The sequence below is a fragment of the Emys orbicularis genome, chromosome 4, assembly GCF_028017835.1.
Source record: "Emys orbicularis isolate rEmyOrb1 chromosome 4, rEmyOrb1.hap1, whole genome shotgun sequence".
Lineage (NCBI taxonomy): Eukaryota > Metazoa > Chordata > Testudines > Emydidae > Emys > Emys orbicularis.
The window spans coordinates 100776377-100793930 of NC_088686.1; the positions used below are offsets into that span (position 1 = coordinate 100776377).

Below are 17554 nucleotides of genomic sequence, written 5' to 3' on the forward strand. Positions count from 1 at the left end.
TGCTGCTCCTGATCTCTTTAATACCCTGAGAGCCTTCATGTCCCCTGGTCCCAGAGTGTTATGGGTATCCATTCTGGTTCCTTGTTGGTTTCTGGTGCCAGGTCCTAAAATTTGTCCACTTGAAATTGAGAGAATGCATCAGCTACACTATTATCAATCCCAGGTACATATCTGGAAGAGAAACATTTTAAGAGTAAAACACTGTAGTACAAATGCACTTACCAGCTTTATAACCCTGGCAATCTGGAGGACTGGCAATTGATAAAATGTGCTATGGCTATGTTGTCAGTCCAAAAACGCATGCTTTTGTTTGCAAAATCCATTCCCCAAATAGTCTCTGCTATCAAAATGGGAAAGAATTCCAGAAATGTTATATCCTTTATTATACCTTTTAGTATCCAATCTAAGGGCCATTTCTTGGCACAGCACCTGCCTTGGTAAAATACCCCACAGCCTATTCCCCCCAATGCATTGTAATGAATCTTTAACTCTGCCTCTATCATCCATTCCTCCCTCCAAAAAGACACTCCATTAAAATAATTCAGAAACTGTTCTATGATTCCTAAATCCTCCTTCATCTCTTTATTAACAATTTGAAAATGGATGGGCTTCGATATTCCCAAGGTGGCAGCTGACAGTCTGGTGCAAAATGTCCACCCTGGTGCCACCAATTGACATGCAACATTTCAAAGTCCAATAATAGATTGCAGCTCCCGCAGTATAAACTTCCTGGCTGCTCTAGCCTTGATGATCAATTCCAGAAGTTCCCCCAGTTTATCCTGATAGATATACCAGCCCGCATATCTAACTGAATCCCCAGATGGGTCAGTTAAGTAGAGGAGTCCCTCTGTTTTTTTCATAAGCCAGAGGTACCCCCAACCTACCAGTGAAAGCCTAGGCTGACTTGCTCCTCAGAATCTGCCCTGCCTGCACACAAAAAGTCATCCAATTAGTGAACCTCCTGCTATAAATAAGACTCCTATACCACTTCCCATTCCAGCAGAGTGCTGAATTTTTCAAACTCTGAGTATGAGATGGGTAATCCCAACAGGAGGGATTTATCAAAATAAAACTGACCTTCAAAACAGAAACCCAAAAGATTAAAATCGGAAGGATGCACTGGCAGTAATTGACGAGCCGTCTTGATGTCACATTTTGAAAACAGTGCCCCCACAAACAAGTCCTAACCATGCACACAGGAGGAATAGAGTACTGAACATAATTGTGAGTCATTAACTGAATTGCCCCGTGGGGATGACAAATGGTAAATCAAGCAAGATTTGCCAGCTGCCTTCTTAGGAATCAAGCCCTGGGGAGAAAACCCATAGGTTCCTCATAGGTAAGTGATTGAATGGCCCTGCTTTTTAATTTAAGGTTATTACTTCTTGTAATACATAGTCAACCTCAAATAAGCCTTCCTCCTCCATGTTATGTCCTCTCAGTTATTTGTGTAGCTCTATCATACCTTCATGTCTTTCAGTTATATGCACTAAGTTGCGTTCCTTTAGCCTTTCTTCCTGCCATGTCTTCCTTCCATTACTGCACTATATTTTCCTTTATTGCTGTGCAAGCATGCAGCCTACAAGTGCCTATATTCACTTTTCCTTCTGTTTTTAATACTGGTGAGTTTTGTGGGTTGGTTTGTTTTAGTTTTTTATGGTTTTGTGGTGGGGAATGTCATTTTGGCTTTGTTTGGTTTGTTTGTTTTGGGGGTTTGTTTGTTTGTATTTTTTGTTTTCTTTTTGTTTTTGTTTGGAATCTGTTTGTTTTTTTTAAGCTTCCCAAGCTAGCCCAACTTCTTCTCTCCGTCTATTCTCCCAAATGGTACCTCCAAGAGTATTATAAGCAACTAACAAAATAAGGATGCAAGCAGACCTCATGATAAATGACCAATTGTAAGGCAGTAAATGATTGTAATTATCTGAGATCATATATACCTAACTAAGGAGATGTTTCCAAAGAATTCAGAAGAAGATTAGGGATGGCTCACTCAGCTATGCCCTCCCTTAAGACAGTGTGAAAAACCATGGCATCTCGAAATGCACAAAGGTGTGACTGGTGAAAAGTCTAACTTTTTCCATAGCGATTTTGGATGTGAATTGTGGGAAGTTAATGCTGGTGACAAAAAGAAAATTGAAGCTTTTGAAATGTGGTGATGGCAAAGACTCCTGTGTATCTCCTCGACTGGGGGGGGGGGAGACTAATGGCTATTTTAGAAATATTATTATAGAGAGACAGACTCTGATGGCAGAAATCAACAGACACAAACTTATGTACTTTGGTCATAAATGACATAGAGATGGAAATAGCCTTGAGAAAGTTAGTAGGGAAGGAATGGAGCAGGGTCATCATAATAGGGGATGTCCAGCAAGGAGATGGATGGATGATGTGCAGCAGATCACTGGAAGATCAGCCACTGAGTGCTTCAAGTTAGTGATGGATTGTTTAAGGCTTCTGAAAGTTCTGTTATTATGTCACCAATATTGAGACATGAATAAATGGATTTATGTACTTTACTTACTTATCAAATAAGGTACTGCTTAACATGAGCAAGACTGGAAGTCTCGGGCCCCTAGAGAACTGCTCTGTTAAAAAACATATAGGCAGCTATAGAAATTTCTGAAGACGGTATACAAATATTTGGGTAGAGCATGCCCAAATAAATGTATTAGTCTCTAAGGTGCCACAAGTACTCCTCACTCTTTTTGCTGATACAGACTAACATGGCTACCACTCTGAAACCTGATACCTAGTTGAGTTTTATCGCAACTAATTTCTTGAACTTATGAACGTAAATTATATTGTACACTACACTTTTTAAGATTTTGTATATTTGTGGCTTGCATTGGATCACTTCCCTGTTCAAATAGTGACAAACATAAAGCTTCTGTAATAATTTGATGATAAAGATGACTATGATATGGAAACAGACTGAAAAATAAACACATGATATTTTGAGATGGGAACAGAAGACACACCCAAGCTTTTTGTGCAGATTTTGACAAAGGATTTCCATTGTGGACACAGGATGTGCTGCACTTAAAAGCTGTGCGCACGCAAATGTATGAAAGCATACAGCATATTGACAGGCTCTTGTCCATGGCAAAACACTTATCTCTTGCAGGAAACATTGCACATTCTAAGGAAGTTGCTTGCTGACATTTCAGAATTAAAAGATAAGTAACTTGTTGAAGGACAAGATGATGCTAAAAACCTTCTTGGTATATTGTGTATTTTTAACAATCTTAGCTTGGACTATGTTAAATATCATTTGAAATTATTTGCATTATATTGTGTTAATCTGGATCAAAATTTGTTAAGATGCTTTAGGCATTATGCAGAATTGAAAATGTCAAAATATGCAGTTCCCGTTCAGGTAAAGAATGTTAACTTTCATCTTTTTAGTTTGCTTTAAATCTCAAGGTATGTTTTGTTTTATCCTCATTATGCTTTACTGAAAGCTCTAATATTCTAAAGCCGGGGAAACAGTAGATATAAATGACACAAAGGGATGGGTATTCAGCAATACCGCTGTTAATTTTTGGTCCAATCATGCTGTCCTTACTTGAGGAAAATTCCCACTTGAGCAAAATTCTTGTCAAATAGAGTTTTCCCTAAATTTGGCCCATCTCTTGTAACAATAAAGAGATTCCAAAATGATCAGAAATCTAATCTACCTTTTCTCATCAATAAATTATTTTTTTTAAAAGTCCATATTATTCAGTAACAGACGCATGTCTTGAAGATTTCAGGTTAATGGCTTGTAAGTATGTAGAAGATGTGGGGCCCACTGGCTCCCTGGTGTAAGCTTGTGCAGCTCTATTGACTTCAGTAGAGTTATGCATATTTGCCCTGTGCCAAATTTAGCCCATGAAGTGCTGGATTTCCAGAAGTAAATAAGAAAACCTTGTCTCGTGGTAGTTCAAATTGCTATAAATGTTCTCTTAAAAGAATCAACTGACCACAGATAATCTGTCCTCCTCTAATGGGATCTGATCCCACACCGTTGAAGTCAATGGGAGTTTTGCCGCTCACTTCAATGGCAATAAGATCAGGCCTATTTAAAGAGTTCTAGTTGCTTGAAGTTTGGACGAGACATATATCTGAGATTATTCCCTGATTTTTCTAGATTCCAACACTCTTCAAGTGAGTTAAGATTTATGATCCAGAGACAAATAATTTTTTTCATTGTGTGGCTAAATATAGATTTGGCCCTTAATCTTTCAAGTAAAAAATATTTTCTTCACAAAACATTAATTATCATCTTCCTTTCTATCATTCACAAATATATATACAATTAAGCAATATGCAGTGGCTTATATTAAAGCTAAACATTCAAAGATCTTAAAGTCAAAATGAAAGTACACATGTGTCTATATGTATGAATACAGCGTATGCAACCCATGAGAAGATAGATTAATATGCAGAAGAAAAATAAGAGGAGAAATATTAAGTGAATAGCCAGTATTTATCTGTATTATCTTTCTTTGTCATAACAGACTTCAATTTCTAGGAAGTCTTTTAGAAAGTCCAGGGGAGAAATGGGTTAAATGGAGAACAAACTAATGCTGAATATGAGCAAGGAAAAAAAACTCTCTAAAAAAAATCCAGCATTTAATGCCTTAGAGACCTGTCAGTTCCTGCTCTTTAGATAGTGATCTTTTACATTAAAAGCTTGCTTAGAACCATTGGTTTTCTCTTTTACAAGGCTTTTCCGCAAGGTAGTTGAAAAGAAGGAATTCAGACCTCCCCCCAAAGATACATTTGAGTTTATCATAACAGGATCAGAATTAATATGAAAGGAATTGCATCGTTCTCCAATTGCGTATTCCAACCACAACACTTTCCAATGCTATTTTTCCTTTCTCTTTTTCTTTCATCTTGTCAGTGGAAAGTCAAATGGAGAGCATGACCGTGAATCGCCTGCTTCTCTGCTGACACAGATCTGTTCGGAAGAGATCAACCCTGAGACAAAAGCCAAGATAGAGGAGGAAGCTTATAAGAAAGGGTGAGAGTGTTTATGTCAACTGAATTCCCCACGAGGGATTTACCAGTTTAGGACAAGTCCTTTAATGATATAAAGCAACTGTAAGTGTATGTGCACCACTTTCACTTCTCCATTAAGATGAGAGCCAAATACTTCAAAATAAGTGGATGATAGAAACAACATTTACTGAATTCCCCTTAAATGACAAAACCTATTATCAACAATATGTTGATTTGTAATATGTAAATAAATAATGTAGGAATAACTACCCCGGATAAAAAGAGTAAATTAAAATAATTCTGATAATGTGCAACAGTTTTAATGTCTCTATACAATGTGCTGATATGTTTAATGTTTATTTTACTGTCCTGCATAATAGCTTCCCTAGCATCAGAGCAGCTAGCACTTATTTAAGAAACTAAGGAACATAATTTTATTAAAGCTATAAAAACAAACAAGAGCTAGATAAAAATTGACAATTAAAACAATAGTTAACCCAAGTAGCTATGCTCCACCATACATCACGCCTTGAAGCTCATTAGTCTTGGCTGTGGTTCCAGCAAACTCCCAAAAGGAGCTATTTCCAAGGCAGGAGCTCTCAATTGAGAAAATTCTACTTCCAGCCCTGAAGAGTTTTCACTAGGAACTGATAAACCTAGCAGGGTGGCTCTTGTTAACTGCTACAGTGGGATACTGGGTAAAAGGTTTTATCTCAGATAACTGTATCCCAGACCACTCAGAGCTTCAGAGATCATCAGCAACATTAAATCTGCAGCCAGAAGTGAACAGGAATCCATAGGTGAACATGGCCATGGCAACTTATCCCAAGCTGTATTCAGCACCAGCTATAGGTTCTGGATGAACTTCAAGAGTATCTCTACGTGAAATGTCTTGCATTAATCCAAACTGGAGGTAACACAGTCCTGAATAACTTGCAAAGTCAGCAATATATAGAAATGTTTGCAGCCTCCTAGACATCTCTACTTGAGGAAAGACTTCATGGGCCCCTACTGCTCTCCAAGATCAGGAGATCTACAATAACAGCTCCAAGGATGTGAACCCAGTTGGTGAAAGCTGGGCAGTTTTCCAGCAAATCACTTCTGTTTTATCTGAACTGAGTCACAGCTGGTCACCTTTAATCCCTATACCAATCTTGGTCAGACATTGGGAGAGTAGTAAGACTGTAGAATCTGGGCTCAGTGAAAAGGAGATGCAAAGCTGAATGTCATCAGCATTGTAAGGATAGAACAGCCCAAAACATCTCCCCTAGGCCTTGATCCTGCAAAGGGTACAGCAGAGTTTGAGGTCCAGCACAAGGTTGAGCAGAGAATTTATATGGGTCTGAGTAAGACTGAAGACTTGACATAGCCTTTTGCACAACACAGACATAAGTTTCATGTCCTTTGTGCACCCACTCCTGTAGTTACAAGAGCTCAGAGTAATCAATGGACAGTGGGTCTAACTGTCTTCAAGTGCATACCATAGAAAAAGCTCCACCACTCTGTAAGGAAAGGCAGTGAATTCATCCTAAAGAAGCTAATGATAATAGTGTATCTTTATTTTTGGGATGGGACTGGAAGCAACTGGTAAAGTCCAGTGTCCAAAGCGAGTCAAAACCCACCCCTCCCATGCGACACCACAGCAGTTGTGATCAACTGAGAACTATAACCCATATTTGCAAGGTGATGGATTCAATGATCTGATAGTTTTTTCTAACTAATATAAATCTATGTAGGAGGAAGGGACAGCGGGAACCTTTGGTATCTTAGTGGCCTCTGCCAATATTTTCCTGTTGCCTAGGCACCACACCACAAGCAGTATTTGTATTTTATTTAATATGTTCACTAAATGGCCAGTTCTTCACTGAACAAGAAAGAGGTATTTACTTGGCACTTCTAGACTAAGAAATATGTTTTATGCTTAAAGTTATCAGGAAGGCTTAAAGAAAACCAAAGAACTTCATGAGCTGAAAGAGGAAGATGAAGAGAAAACAAATGAAATCCCTGATGAGCATGAAGAGGGTGAAAGTGAAGAGATAAATAACATGAAAAACAGGTGAGAATCCAGTGTGGTGCATCTGTCAGGAGGCCAGTTTAATTTGAGATACACAGCTGAGTACTTCACACTGTTATCCACATCTCATGGTATTTTTTGGCTTACCTCCAGTAATACCTTTTGAAGGTTGCAGTTAAGTTATATTTTCCAAAGACCTGGTCCTGAAAGGTAATGAGCACCTGAAGTTCCCATGGACTTTGGAAGTTGCAGATGCTCAGCACCTCTCAAGATCAGGCATTCAGTTTGTGCATGCACCAATTGCTTCAGTAAATGCTGAATTTGCTGACACAAATGTGCGATATGCAGTCACAATGGGTGAGCATGCGCAAACAGAACCCTACGTTTTGCCTCTGGGGGTGTGTCAGTGCAAACCCCTCTCCTTCACCCCCCATGAGAGTGCAGCTTACTCTAACTGTCCACTTGTCCTATTCTGCAGAATAATGCAGGGTGGAGAGGCATGGACTTGCCTCCTTCCCACCCCTGCTTGACCTCTTTGGTGTACCCCAGGGGAATTTGAAAGACCAGGCATAGTTCAGCTCTGAGAGTTACAGGCAGCAGTATTTAGAAATGTGTCCCTTAGTGTTTTCAGGGATATGTAGATATGTAGCAGCGTCCCTGCAGAGCCCTCCTGGCTCCTGCTCCCACTGGGCTGAGAAAGTCACACAGAGACCTTTAGGTGCAGTGCCCACCTGGTGCTTTTATTTACAGGCTGTGCTCCCACCACCTTTCCACCATACAAGTAGTCCCCTTCTTACAGTCCACCAGCAGGACAGAGGGTCAAGCTATCTCTCTCTGCTTCCCCTCACTGCCTTTCCTCGACTGCAGCTTTCCTCTTTCCAGCTTCCCCCAACTTTCTTATCCAGCCCCAGCCTGATGAGTCAGCAGCTGTTCAAGCTTCCCCAATCAGGGCCAGGTGGTCTACCCAGCTCCAATTTACCTCCCTTAATTGGAGCTGGAGTAGGGTTACCATACGTCCGGATTTTCCCGGACATGTCCGGCTTTTTGGGCCTCAAATCCCCGTCCGGGAGGAAATCCCAAAAAGCTGGACATGTCCGGGAAAATAGGGAGGGAGGGGTCGTGGGGCTTGGGTCCGGGCCGGAGCCTGGGGCCGGCAGTGCTCGGCCGGGGGCCGGGGCCGCTGGGGCCGGCAGTGCTCGGCTGCGGGCCGGGGCCGCCGGGGCCAGGGCGGGCCGGAGCCGCTCGGCCGGAACCAGGGCCGGCGCCCCAGGGCCTGTGCCGAGCCGGGCGGGAGACGCCGGGGCCAGAGCCTCTTGGCCTGGACCGGCCGGCCAGCCACCGAAGGGAGCCGCTCTGCTGGGGGGGCCGGACTGGGCCGTGCCGCGCCCCAGCCCCAGCTTACCTGCTGCCTCCCTGTTTCAGGCTTCCCGCGAACATTTGATTCACGGGAAGCAGGGGAGGGGGAGGAGCAGGGGGGCGGAGCGTTCAGGGGAGGGGGCAGAGTTGGGGCGGGGACTTTGGGGAAGGGGAGGAGTTGGGGCGGGGCTGGGGCGGGGAAGGGGAGGAGTTGGGGCGGGGCCAGAGTGTCCTTTTTTTAAATTAAAATATGGTAACCTTAAACTGGAGTGATAGAGGGTTGGTTAAGCAGTTTTCTGCTTAGCACCCTGTCACAAGATACCTTCTCCAAAGCATATTCCTGCCTATCAAGGCAGGACTCTATTACAAAAAATGTATTTCTCAACATATATATTAAGAAAACCACCCAAGAAAGCTCACATGTGGGCAAAGGGTCTCTTGCTTAGGTAAAAGCAACATTTCACAGATGTGCATCACATAAACACCTGTAAAAGATAATACTGACTGAGAGGTGAGCAGATAGATGTGCACTTAAGAGATCCATTCCCATGTGTAGTTCTGCATCTGCTACATATTTAAAGGTCAATTAAGCAAAAATAAATCTAGCTCCTTTTGCCTTCCAAGTCTGCACAAAGGCAAAAAAAGCCCTGTTAAAAATCAACCTCTACAGTGTGTGCAATACAGCCAAGCAAAAATCAGAATTTCAATGCCATGAGAAAATCTAATATATCAACATTTGCTTTTGTCCCAAATTGGGACACAACGTTGAAATATCAAAATTTTTCACAGAATAAACTATTCCAAAAAATTTTGATTGGGAAATGTCTAAACATTTTTGACATTTTTTTGAGCAAAACAAACGTTATTTTCCCAAATCAAAATGTTTCATTTTGGTTTGTTGAACTGACCCAAAACACTGAGTTTCAAGTCACATTATTAATATGCAACTCCCAATGGTTTGCCTCCTTGGAGCTATAATTCAAGTGCCGGATGCTGCTATTCACCACTGAGAACCAGGCTCCCTGGCTGGACTACATTTCCCAGGATACACCAGGCACCTTGGTCAGAAACTCTGTCGACTGCATCCTGGGAGATGTAGTCTAGCAAGGGAGCCCAGTCTTGAAGAGAGAATGGGGGCCCATACTAAAACTCCTATGAGACAATATGGCACAATAAGGAAACACTGTTTAATGTTGAACTAACTCAAAAGAAAACTTCAAGTCAGTTCAACAAACCAAAATATTTTGTTTTGGTTTTCACAGGGAAAATATCAATTTAATAGAAACTGCATTTTCTGTTGGAGAAAAAAACAAATTTAATGGAAAGTCCCAACCAACTCTACAGTGCAGCATGGAAGAGGGTGGGGTTTTTTGTTTTGTTTTTTGGTTGGTTGGTTTTGTTTGTTTGTTTTTGTTATAAGATTTTTTTAAACAAATTTCTTTAAAGATCATTATGCTGGTGATAGTGAACATCTGTTGTTTCAGTATATGACCACATTGAAACTGTAGTGTGAGGTGGGCTAACCATGAGCAAAAGTGATGAGATTTCTAGGATGTGTATTGAAAAGGACAGGAACACTTAATAAAGGTTCTGAAGCTTCTTCCTCTTACATTGTTTAATGGGACTTTTGAGTCCAGTACTGGACAACTGACCTGAAGCCTTTGATGCATAATTTACAAGGCTTGCTGCAGCTAATTGCCCTTTCCTCTTGCGGATAGGTTGATGTTCTTGTGTGGATGTACCCATTCTATTTGATTATACCGACACATTCTTATATTTTAAAAAACAGGCATTTGTACATTACAGAAGCACAGAACATTGATCAAAGCAGGTAGAACATCTGACCAGAAGCTGAGGCAGGTCTAGGAGGAACCCAAAGATCCCAAACCTCTTCATTCTGGGGTCCACCATATTTTGCCCTGTAATTCACCCTTTTTCTAAATCTCTGCAAACATGTGGCTCATCCCATGGTCCGAATGTCAGACTCCCTACTGGCAAGTCATGGAGACTTGTATTGGAAAGGAACTTTTCTAAAATTATTTAAATTAAGCAAATTATGAGCTAAACAGGATCTGAAATATTGTCAGAGTCTAGTAATGGGACTGCCTTTTTGAAAGAGAGGGAAGTGGGGGACTGGAAGTCTCTCCCTGTGGGGGACTCTGGAAAAGTAATTAATTTAATATCGATCTACATTTCTGTTTATGTATTTGTAAAAAGGACATAACAATATGGTTTTTATCTAGCAGAGAGTATTGGTCCTTGTATGAAAGATGGCACAGCATATAATTGCAAAGTTATTCATAGTCAAAGTATTAAGGTGATTGACTTGTATATAATTATTATAGAAGAACACTTATATCTTTTTTCCATTTTACAGCAAACTTGAAGTTGTTATTAATTATTTACATATACTGTACCCAAAACTGTGTAAACACTGGAATGTGGTCTGGATTGTAGCAGCTGCGATAATCATTTTTGCTGCGCTGTTGGGGATCTACCATTCATACAACTCCTGTGTTGAATTATCAGATGGACCAGAGGGAAAAGCCACCTGTTCTGCTGTCCAGCAATACTCCTGGTGGAACTCAGGACTTCAGCATGAGCAAGGCACAGAATAATAAACAAATTATAAAATATTTACGGTACATCAGTAAGCACACATTTTAAAACACGGTTATTAAAGCAAGGTAGCACTTTGTCATTTTCCTGTTGCTAAATATGATCAGTAAGCCACACTAGTTATTCTATGCCATCAGGCTTGGGAATGGATTGTGATTTACCTAGTGAAATTGACCATCTGATAAATACTTCTGTCTTTTTGTCATGATAATTGTATCTGACTGATATGACTTCATACAAATAAAGTCACATTTAAATCATGCCAAGGTTGTGACAGTCACCAGCAATAGCCAGGATATTCAAAGGGAAGACTGATACATTAGACCTTAATTCATGCACTTTTGAGGAAAGCCATAAAAGCTACCAGTTATAGAGTATTTGCTTTAACTTTGCATTTCTTGGCTTTTATTGACTGATGTCATAACTTTCACAGCAGTTATATATATAGGATTTTTTTTAAAATGTAATGTCCTTGTTTAGAATGAGTGGGTGGGAAAGAAAGGCCTTTTGCTGAAGACTAAAAATATTATACAAGGCCAAATTTATCCTTGGTGTATTTCCATAATATGAGTTACACCAAGGATGAGGTTGGCCCAATAATCATGCAACAATGCAAAATGGAATGCTGACTAAATACATGTTTTGTATTGCTATTCATAATGTATTGCAAGAGGGAAACCACTCCATTGTTTGAAGAGGGTTTATGTTAAGGACTAAATCCAGGTCTGTGTGGCAAACAGACCAAGTGCCCAGTGTGTCTCAGAGCCTCTTTGTATGTCAAAGGTACATGCTGTGTGGTGCATTGTGCTGCTCTTCTGAACAAGAGTGCAATGCACTCCCCACTAGCAGTTGCTACTGATTGCAGCAAAATAATTGCCGCTTGGCAGGTTAGACATATCCCCTAAGCTTCAGACCACAGCACACTAAGAGAAGGGGTGAAGCCCAGCAGGTGAACTATGGATGGATTCTGCCCAGCTGCGTGCACTGCAGGCAGAGACTCGCTATGTCCTTTTCATCCTCTTGCACACCATCCCCCAGCACTGGTCAGAGATGAACCCTGTGTGTGTTTAAAGTTCTTACTGATTTAATGTCCTCATGTAAAGAGGTCATTGTGCACATGCAGCAGCTCATTTTAGAATCAAATGCTGTGTGTGTTAGCTGGTCTAATATATTTTCAAAACTCCAGCGAGTTATTAGGCCATTACAGATTAATCATTTTTAATAATCCACTTATGTGGGAGTTATAGAAGCTCACAGAAGGATAAGAAAATATTTACCCAATGTCAAAGCTTTAGTGCATGTATAATTTCAAAATGGCCAAATCATTTTTGAAGAAAATTCACCCGTGAGCTAAGGTACTGAAATGTCTGGCACTTAAGAGTATATTGTATGTACCTGCAGAACTTGAGTTGGGATTTCTGGTCAAGTAAGTTCATCTTTCCATTGCTATGCACTTGAAAACAGCTGAACTTTCAAAGTGAGTGTGACACTGGAGAGTATTGTTGGGTCTCAGATGTGTCGGTGTTTTGTGGGATTGTGAATCTAGTTTTCTGAGTGACTAATGGCAGTTTCCCCTTGGGAAGGATAAGGAAGCCATGTGCAGTACCTAATTCTGACTTATCTGCAGCCAGTAGCAGGATGTTTTCTTTCAATATAGTCCCCAAACTCTCAGCAAATGAAACTAGCTGGGAGAATAAAGGTTTTTAACTGACTCAAAAGTGTTTTAACTCCGATTTCTGCCACCAAAAATAACAACTAAAACTCTCTGGAGAGATTTTTCTCTTTAATGTTAACTAACTCACTGTTTTACCATGATATTTACAGACAGATATTGCTCCAGGAAAATATCAGATGGCCACCACTGTTGCTATACAAATTGTGCTTGATTTAACCAGTTGGTGTCTTTAAAAAAAAACACCTCTGGAGGAGTAAAAGAATCAAAGTGATTAAGGAAGCTCCATAAGGCTAAAGGAAATGTGCCATTTGTTCTCTGTCTGTAAACAGCAAAGAATCAAATAGAAAATTTATAAAAACTCAATTGTTTATCAGTTTGGGTGCAGCTAGAAGGCCTGACAGATTCAGACTCCTCCATTCCAAAAGATGGTGAAATTAGTATGTTTGATGACCTGAGCATTAGTGTGATTAGGTGTCCTTTACAAAACAAAGCATTGGTACTGATAATTCCTGTGGTTCAGCCAGGGCCAAATCCCTCTGCCCTTACTCACATGGGCCCTGATTCAGCAAAATACTTATGCTTGTGCCTAACTTTAAGCATGTGAGGAATCCCACTGACTTCAATGAGACTAGTCACATGTTTAAAGTTGAGTATGTGCGTGAGTGCTTTGGTGGATCTGGACCACAAGATGAAATTTACCCCTGTATAGAGGGCATGCACACCCCATCTGGGACTTAATTAGTGCATCAGCCTTTCGTGAACTCACTGCACAAGGGTGAATTTCACCCATGAGTTGTTCCATTGGTTTGAGTAGAATTTCTCCCATGGGTCAGATATGCAGAATTTAGCCTCCAGAGTCTTTGGTTATTAGCAGCTTGGGGGAAAGGATGGGGAAAGGGCAAGGTGTTTTAAAGGGGATTAAAAGATGAAAATGAAATAAAGTGAAGAATAATTTTGGGATATTTTTATACTTACTGTAATTAAGCTGCCCACTTAAAATAATAGCACCACGGTGGCTGTAACAGCATATTAAATACTTTACCTTGTTCAACTAATTAATGAATATACTTTTGTGTTTAGTGAAAATTAGGGTTGTGCTCAAAAAATTCTAAAATCAAATTTTGTCAGTCTGATTTTAATTTACTATATCTGAAAAGAAAACTTCTATTCTCTGTGTTCATAAGGCATGTCAGATTACAAACAATAGGTCAATTATTTATACTATTAATACTGAAATAGTTTTCTTGGGGTGCAATATTTATTTTTCTGCTTCAACAAGACACGTTTATTGTTTCTCATGCACAGCACTGATGTTTTTAGTAGAAAGAATTGAAAAGGGGCACTATTTTTGTGTATCATATTATTTAAATTTGTAACATTGTAAGACCTTGCACAAGTGTGCTAGTATTGTACTGTATAGTATCACATACTTGAGTTTTGAAATAAAAATACGGTTTCAAAGTCCTTTCAGTTCCCAGCACAAGACTTATTTAAGATATGCGCACATATCTAAGACTGAACTTGTTAAGCTGAATCCTACCCCTATACAGGTTTTTGCTAGGAACCATAACAACAATTTAACAATGAACTAGTAATTAAGGTTTCCATTCCACACTTACTTCCACTTGGCTTACTGTGTAATTTGAATAGAAGTATAAAGTGTTGGTGCCCCTCTCACTCTCATTCCAGTGATGCAAGAGCAATCTATGTCCTTCTGGAACTTTGCGTACATCTCAAGTAAAACCTGTTATTCACCAAGAAGGTGTGCACCATAGCCTTCTAATAAGATGAAAGTAGCCTTTTTTAAGTGCTCTGGCCACTTTTTAATGGTTTACATTTGTTCTGTTACATACCCAGGTCATCCCATTTACCCTTTTTAAATATTGGCACAATTTTAGCTTTCTTGCAGTCTTTTGGAATTTCCTCATTGTTTCAAGAGTTATTGAAAATCAACATTTTGATAAGCTCTTTTAAAACTCTTGGATGCAATTTAGTAGTTGCTGTTTAACATCCTCCTGAGGAGTTGTTATTGAAATGGAAAATGTTATACTGTCATCATACAATATGACTACTTTAACTGTTCTTCTCAGATATAATACAGAAATATTTATTGACTACTTCTGCCTTTTCTGAATTACTATTGACAATTCTATTTCCAGCCAGTAATGGACCAATGCCATTGTTAGGATTCTCTTTGTTCCTAATAAACTTTAAAATCTCCTCCTTGTTGTCCTTAACTCTACTAGCCATAGAGTTGGCCTTTGTCCTTTTGCTTCCCTTATCAGGTTTCTACAATTCTTAGCTTCTGATTTATATTTATTACTATCAACTTCTACTATCACCTGATGCAGAAGAAGCAAGCAGTGGTATTTTTCAAGATTAGCTATATCAGTGGCAGACTCCTTTTTCAATGGGAAAAGAGTTTTTAAACTTTCTTTTGACAAGCCTTGGGTGTTGCTGGCATTCCTGTAAAACAGGGCACGCTGACCCTTTATGGCAGGGTACAGGTCTGACACTGCCGTTTGTCATGTTCAGGACAGAATGAGTGGAATTCTAGGAGGTCTAGTTCCCAACACTGATGAGAGATGTATGCCTTGCATCAGTGCATGATATGAAAGGGGTCATGGATATAAGGTGCTTCCTTTTCCTGTGTGAAAGAGAGACCAGGGAAGAAGCAAGACCTGGTGTGGGTGTCTCTACAGACAGAGAGAGAGAGAGAGAGAGGCCTGGGAAAACCTTAGTTGGGCATTTTGAAAAAGCCAGTGAAAAGTTACATGAAGTTCCAAGGAAGGGTGATGGTTGTGGCAAGGCAAAGGAAGTAGCTTTGAAGGAGAAGAGGAGAAGGGAGAGTTGGGGGTCAGATTCAGACCTAATGCTTCCTTCATTGTTAAGGGCCCTAAGGCTGGTACTTGTTGAACAGGGAGGGCACAAGCTCCTCTTTTACTCTGAGGGGCTAGTGGTAAGGGGTTGCTGTTGTACCCTAGAGAAGGGAGAAGAATGAAGATTGGCATATCTTTAGGTGAGAGTTGAACTTGGACTCCCAGAGAGGGAGACAGGGTGAGGGGCTGTTATATCTCTGAGAAGGGTGAAGACTGACAAAGCCACAAGAGAACTGTGATACAGCGAGAGAAGCTGGGTAAAGGGTTTGGACTTTTTTATTTGGCCATTTGTTACGCTAGAAACACTGATCTCTCCCTCAGGTGGTGTTGGCACCCTGAAACAAGGTCCTGACATTTGTAAACAGATCATATTGAATTGAGACTCTCTAGTGCTCCTCACCCTTGTGCATTCCACATGGTCCTTTACCAAGCACCACAGAGCCCTGTTTGGAGTCTTCTGACACAGTCCAATGAATGTTCAGATTGTCACTCTCACAAAAATCACAAATCCTCTGAGATTAGCAATGCTTGTCAGCATTTCTAAATATTATTGTGAAACTTCAGCACTTCTAAAAATCTGGCACCAGATGCTGACAATTTTCCTAACCACATATTCTAATAAATTATTTGTTTAATGTCCATTAATAAACATATGTCTGTCATAACACTGATCCTAATACCAGGTAAGCTAAAATGAAGAACAAACTCTAATTTTGCTTCCCTGTCCTAAGAGCAGCTTCTTTCTCTCTAATTTCCATTTTAGTTGTTCCAAAAGCCTGTGAAAAATCACACATTTTAACACTCTATACTGTTACAAAGGTTCTTAATACTTCAGTAACAAATGTTTTTGTTTAAAACCCTTTTGATTTCACTATTTGGTCAGGCAAAACTCTCATAGACGCCAACAAATCTGGACAGAATTTGGCTAATCTAATTATTAGGGCTGTCAACGATTAAAAAAAGTAATAGCAATTAATCATGAGATAAAAAAATATTCATGATTAATTGCAGTTTTAATCGCACAGTTAATGATAGAATACCGTTTATTTAAATATTTTTGATGTTTTTCTACATTTTCAAATACATTGATTTCAATTACAACACAGAATACAAAGTGTACAGTGCTCACGTTCTATTATTAGTTTTTATTACAAATATTTGCACTGTAAAAATGATAAACAAAAGAAATAGTATTTTTCAATTCACGTCATACAAGTACTGTAGTGCAATCTCTTTATTGTGAATGTGCAACTTACAAATGTAGAATTTTTTTTACATAACTGCACTCAAAAACAGAACAATGTATACGTTAGAGCAGGGGTCGGCAACATTTGGCACGCGGCTCGCCAGGGTAAGCACCCTGGCAGGCCGGGCCAGTTTATTTACCTGCTGACGTGGCAGGTTTGGCCGATCGCGGCCGCCACTGGCCACGGTTTGCCGTCCCGGGCCAATGGGGGCGGCGAGAAGCGGCGCGGGTGAGGGATGTGCTGGCCGTGGCTTCCCGCCGCCCCCATTGGCCCGGGACGGCGAACCGCAGCCAGTGGGGCCGCCATTGGCCGAACCTGCCACGTCAGCAGGTAAATAAACTGGCCCGGCCTGCCAGGGTGCTTACCCTGGCGAGCCGCGTGCCAAACGTTGCCGACCCCTGCGTTAGAGCCTACAAGTCCACTCAGTCCTACTTCTTATTCAGCCTATCACTAAGACAAACAAGTTTGTTTACATTTACGGAAGATAATGCTGCCTGCTTCTTATTTACAATGTCACCTGAAAGTGAGAACAGGCGTTTGCATGGCACTGTTGTATCCAGCATTGCAAGGTATTTATGTAACAGATATGCTAAACATTCGTATGCCCCTTCATGCTTTGACCACCATTCCAGAGGACATGCTTCCATGCTGATGACAGGTTCTGCTCAATAACAATCCAAAGCAATGCAGCCGGTCGCACATTCATTTTTATCATCTGAGTCAGATGCCACCAACAGAAGATTGATTTTCTTTTTTTGGTGGTTTGGGTTCTGTAGTT

At 40.4% G+C, this 17554-nt stretch overlaps 1 protein-coding gene across 1 annotated transcript in view; it reads left to right on the forward strand.

Moving 5' to 3' along the window:
• IRAG1 (inositol 1,4,5-triphosphate receptor associated 1) overlaps positions 1-10974 on the forward strand; it is a 68517-nt gene extending 57543 nt beyond the window's left edge. Inside the window, exons 17-19 of the mRNA XM_065403220.1 lie at positions 4889-5008; positions 6914-7042; positions 10734-10974. Of these exons, the coding sequence (XP_065259292.1) occupies positions 4889-5008; positions 6914-7042; positions 10734-10974 (490 nt within the window). The remainder of the gene's footprint in view (positions 1-4888; positions 5009-6913; positions 7043-10733) is intronic.
• The last annotated feature ends 6580 nt before the right edge of the window (positions 10975-17554 follow it).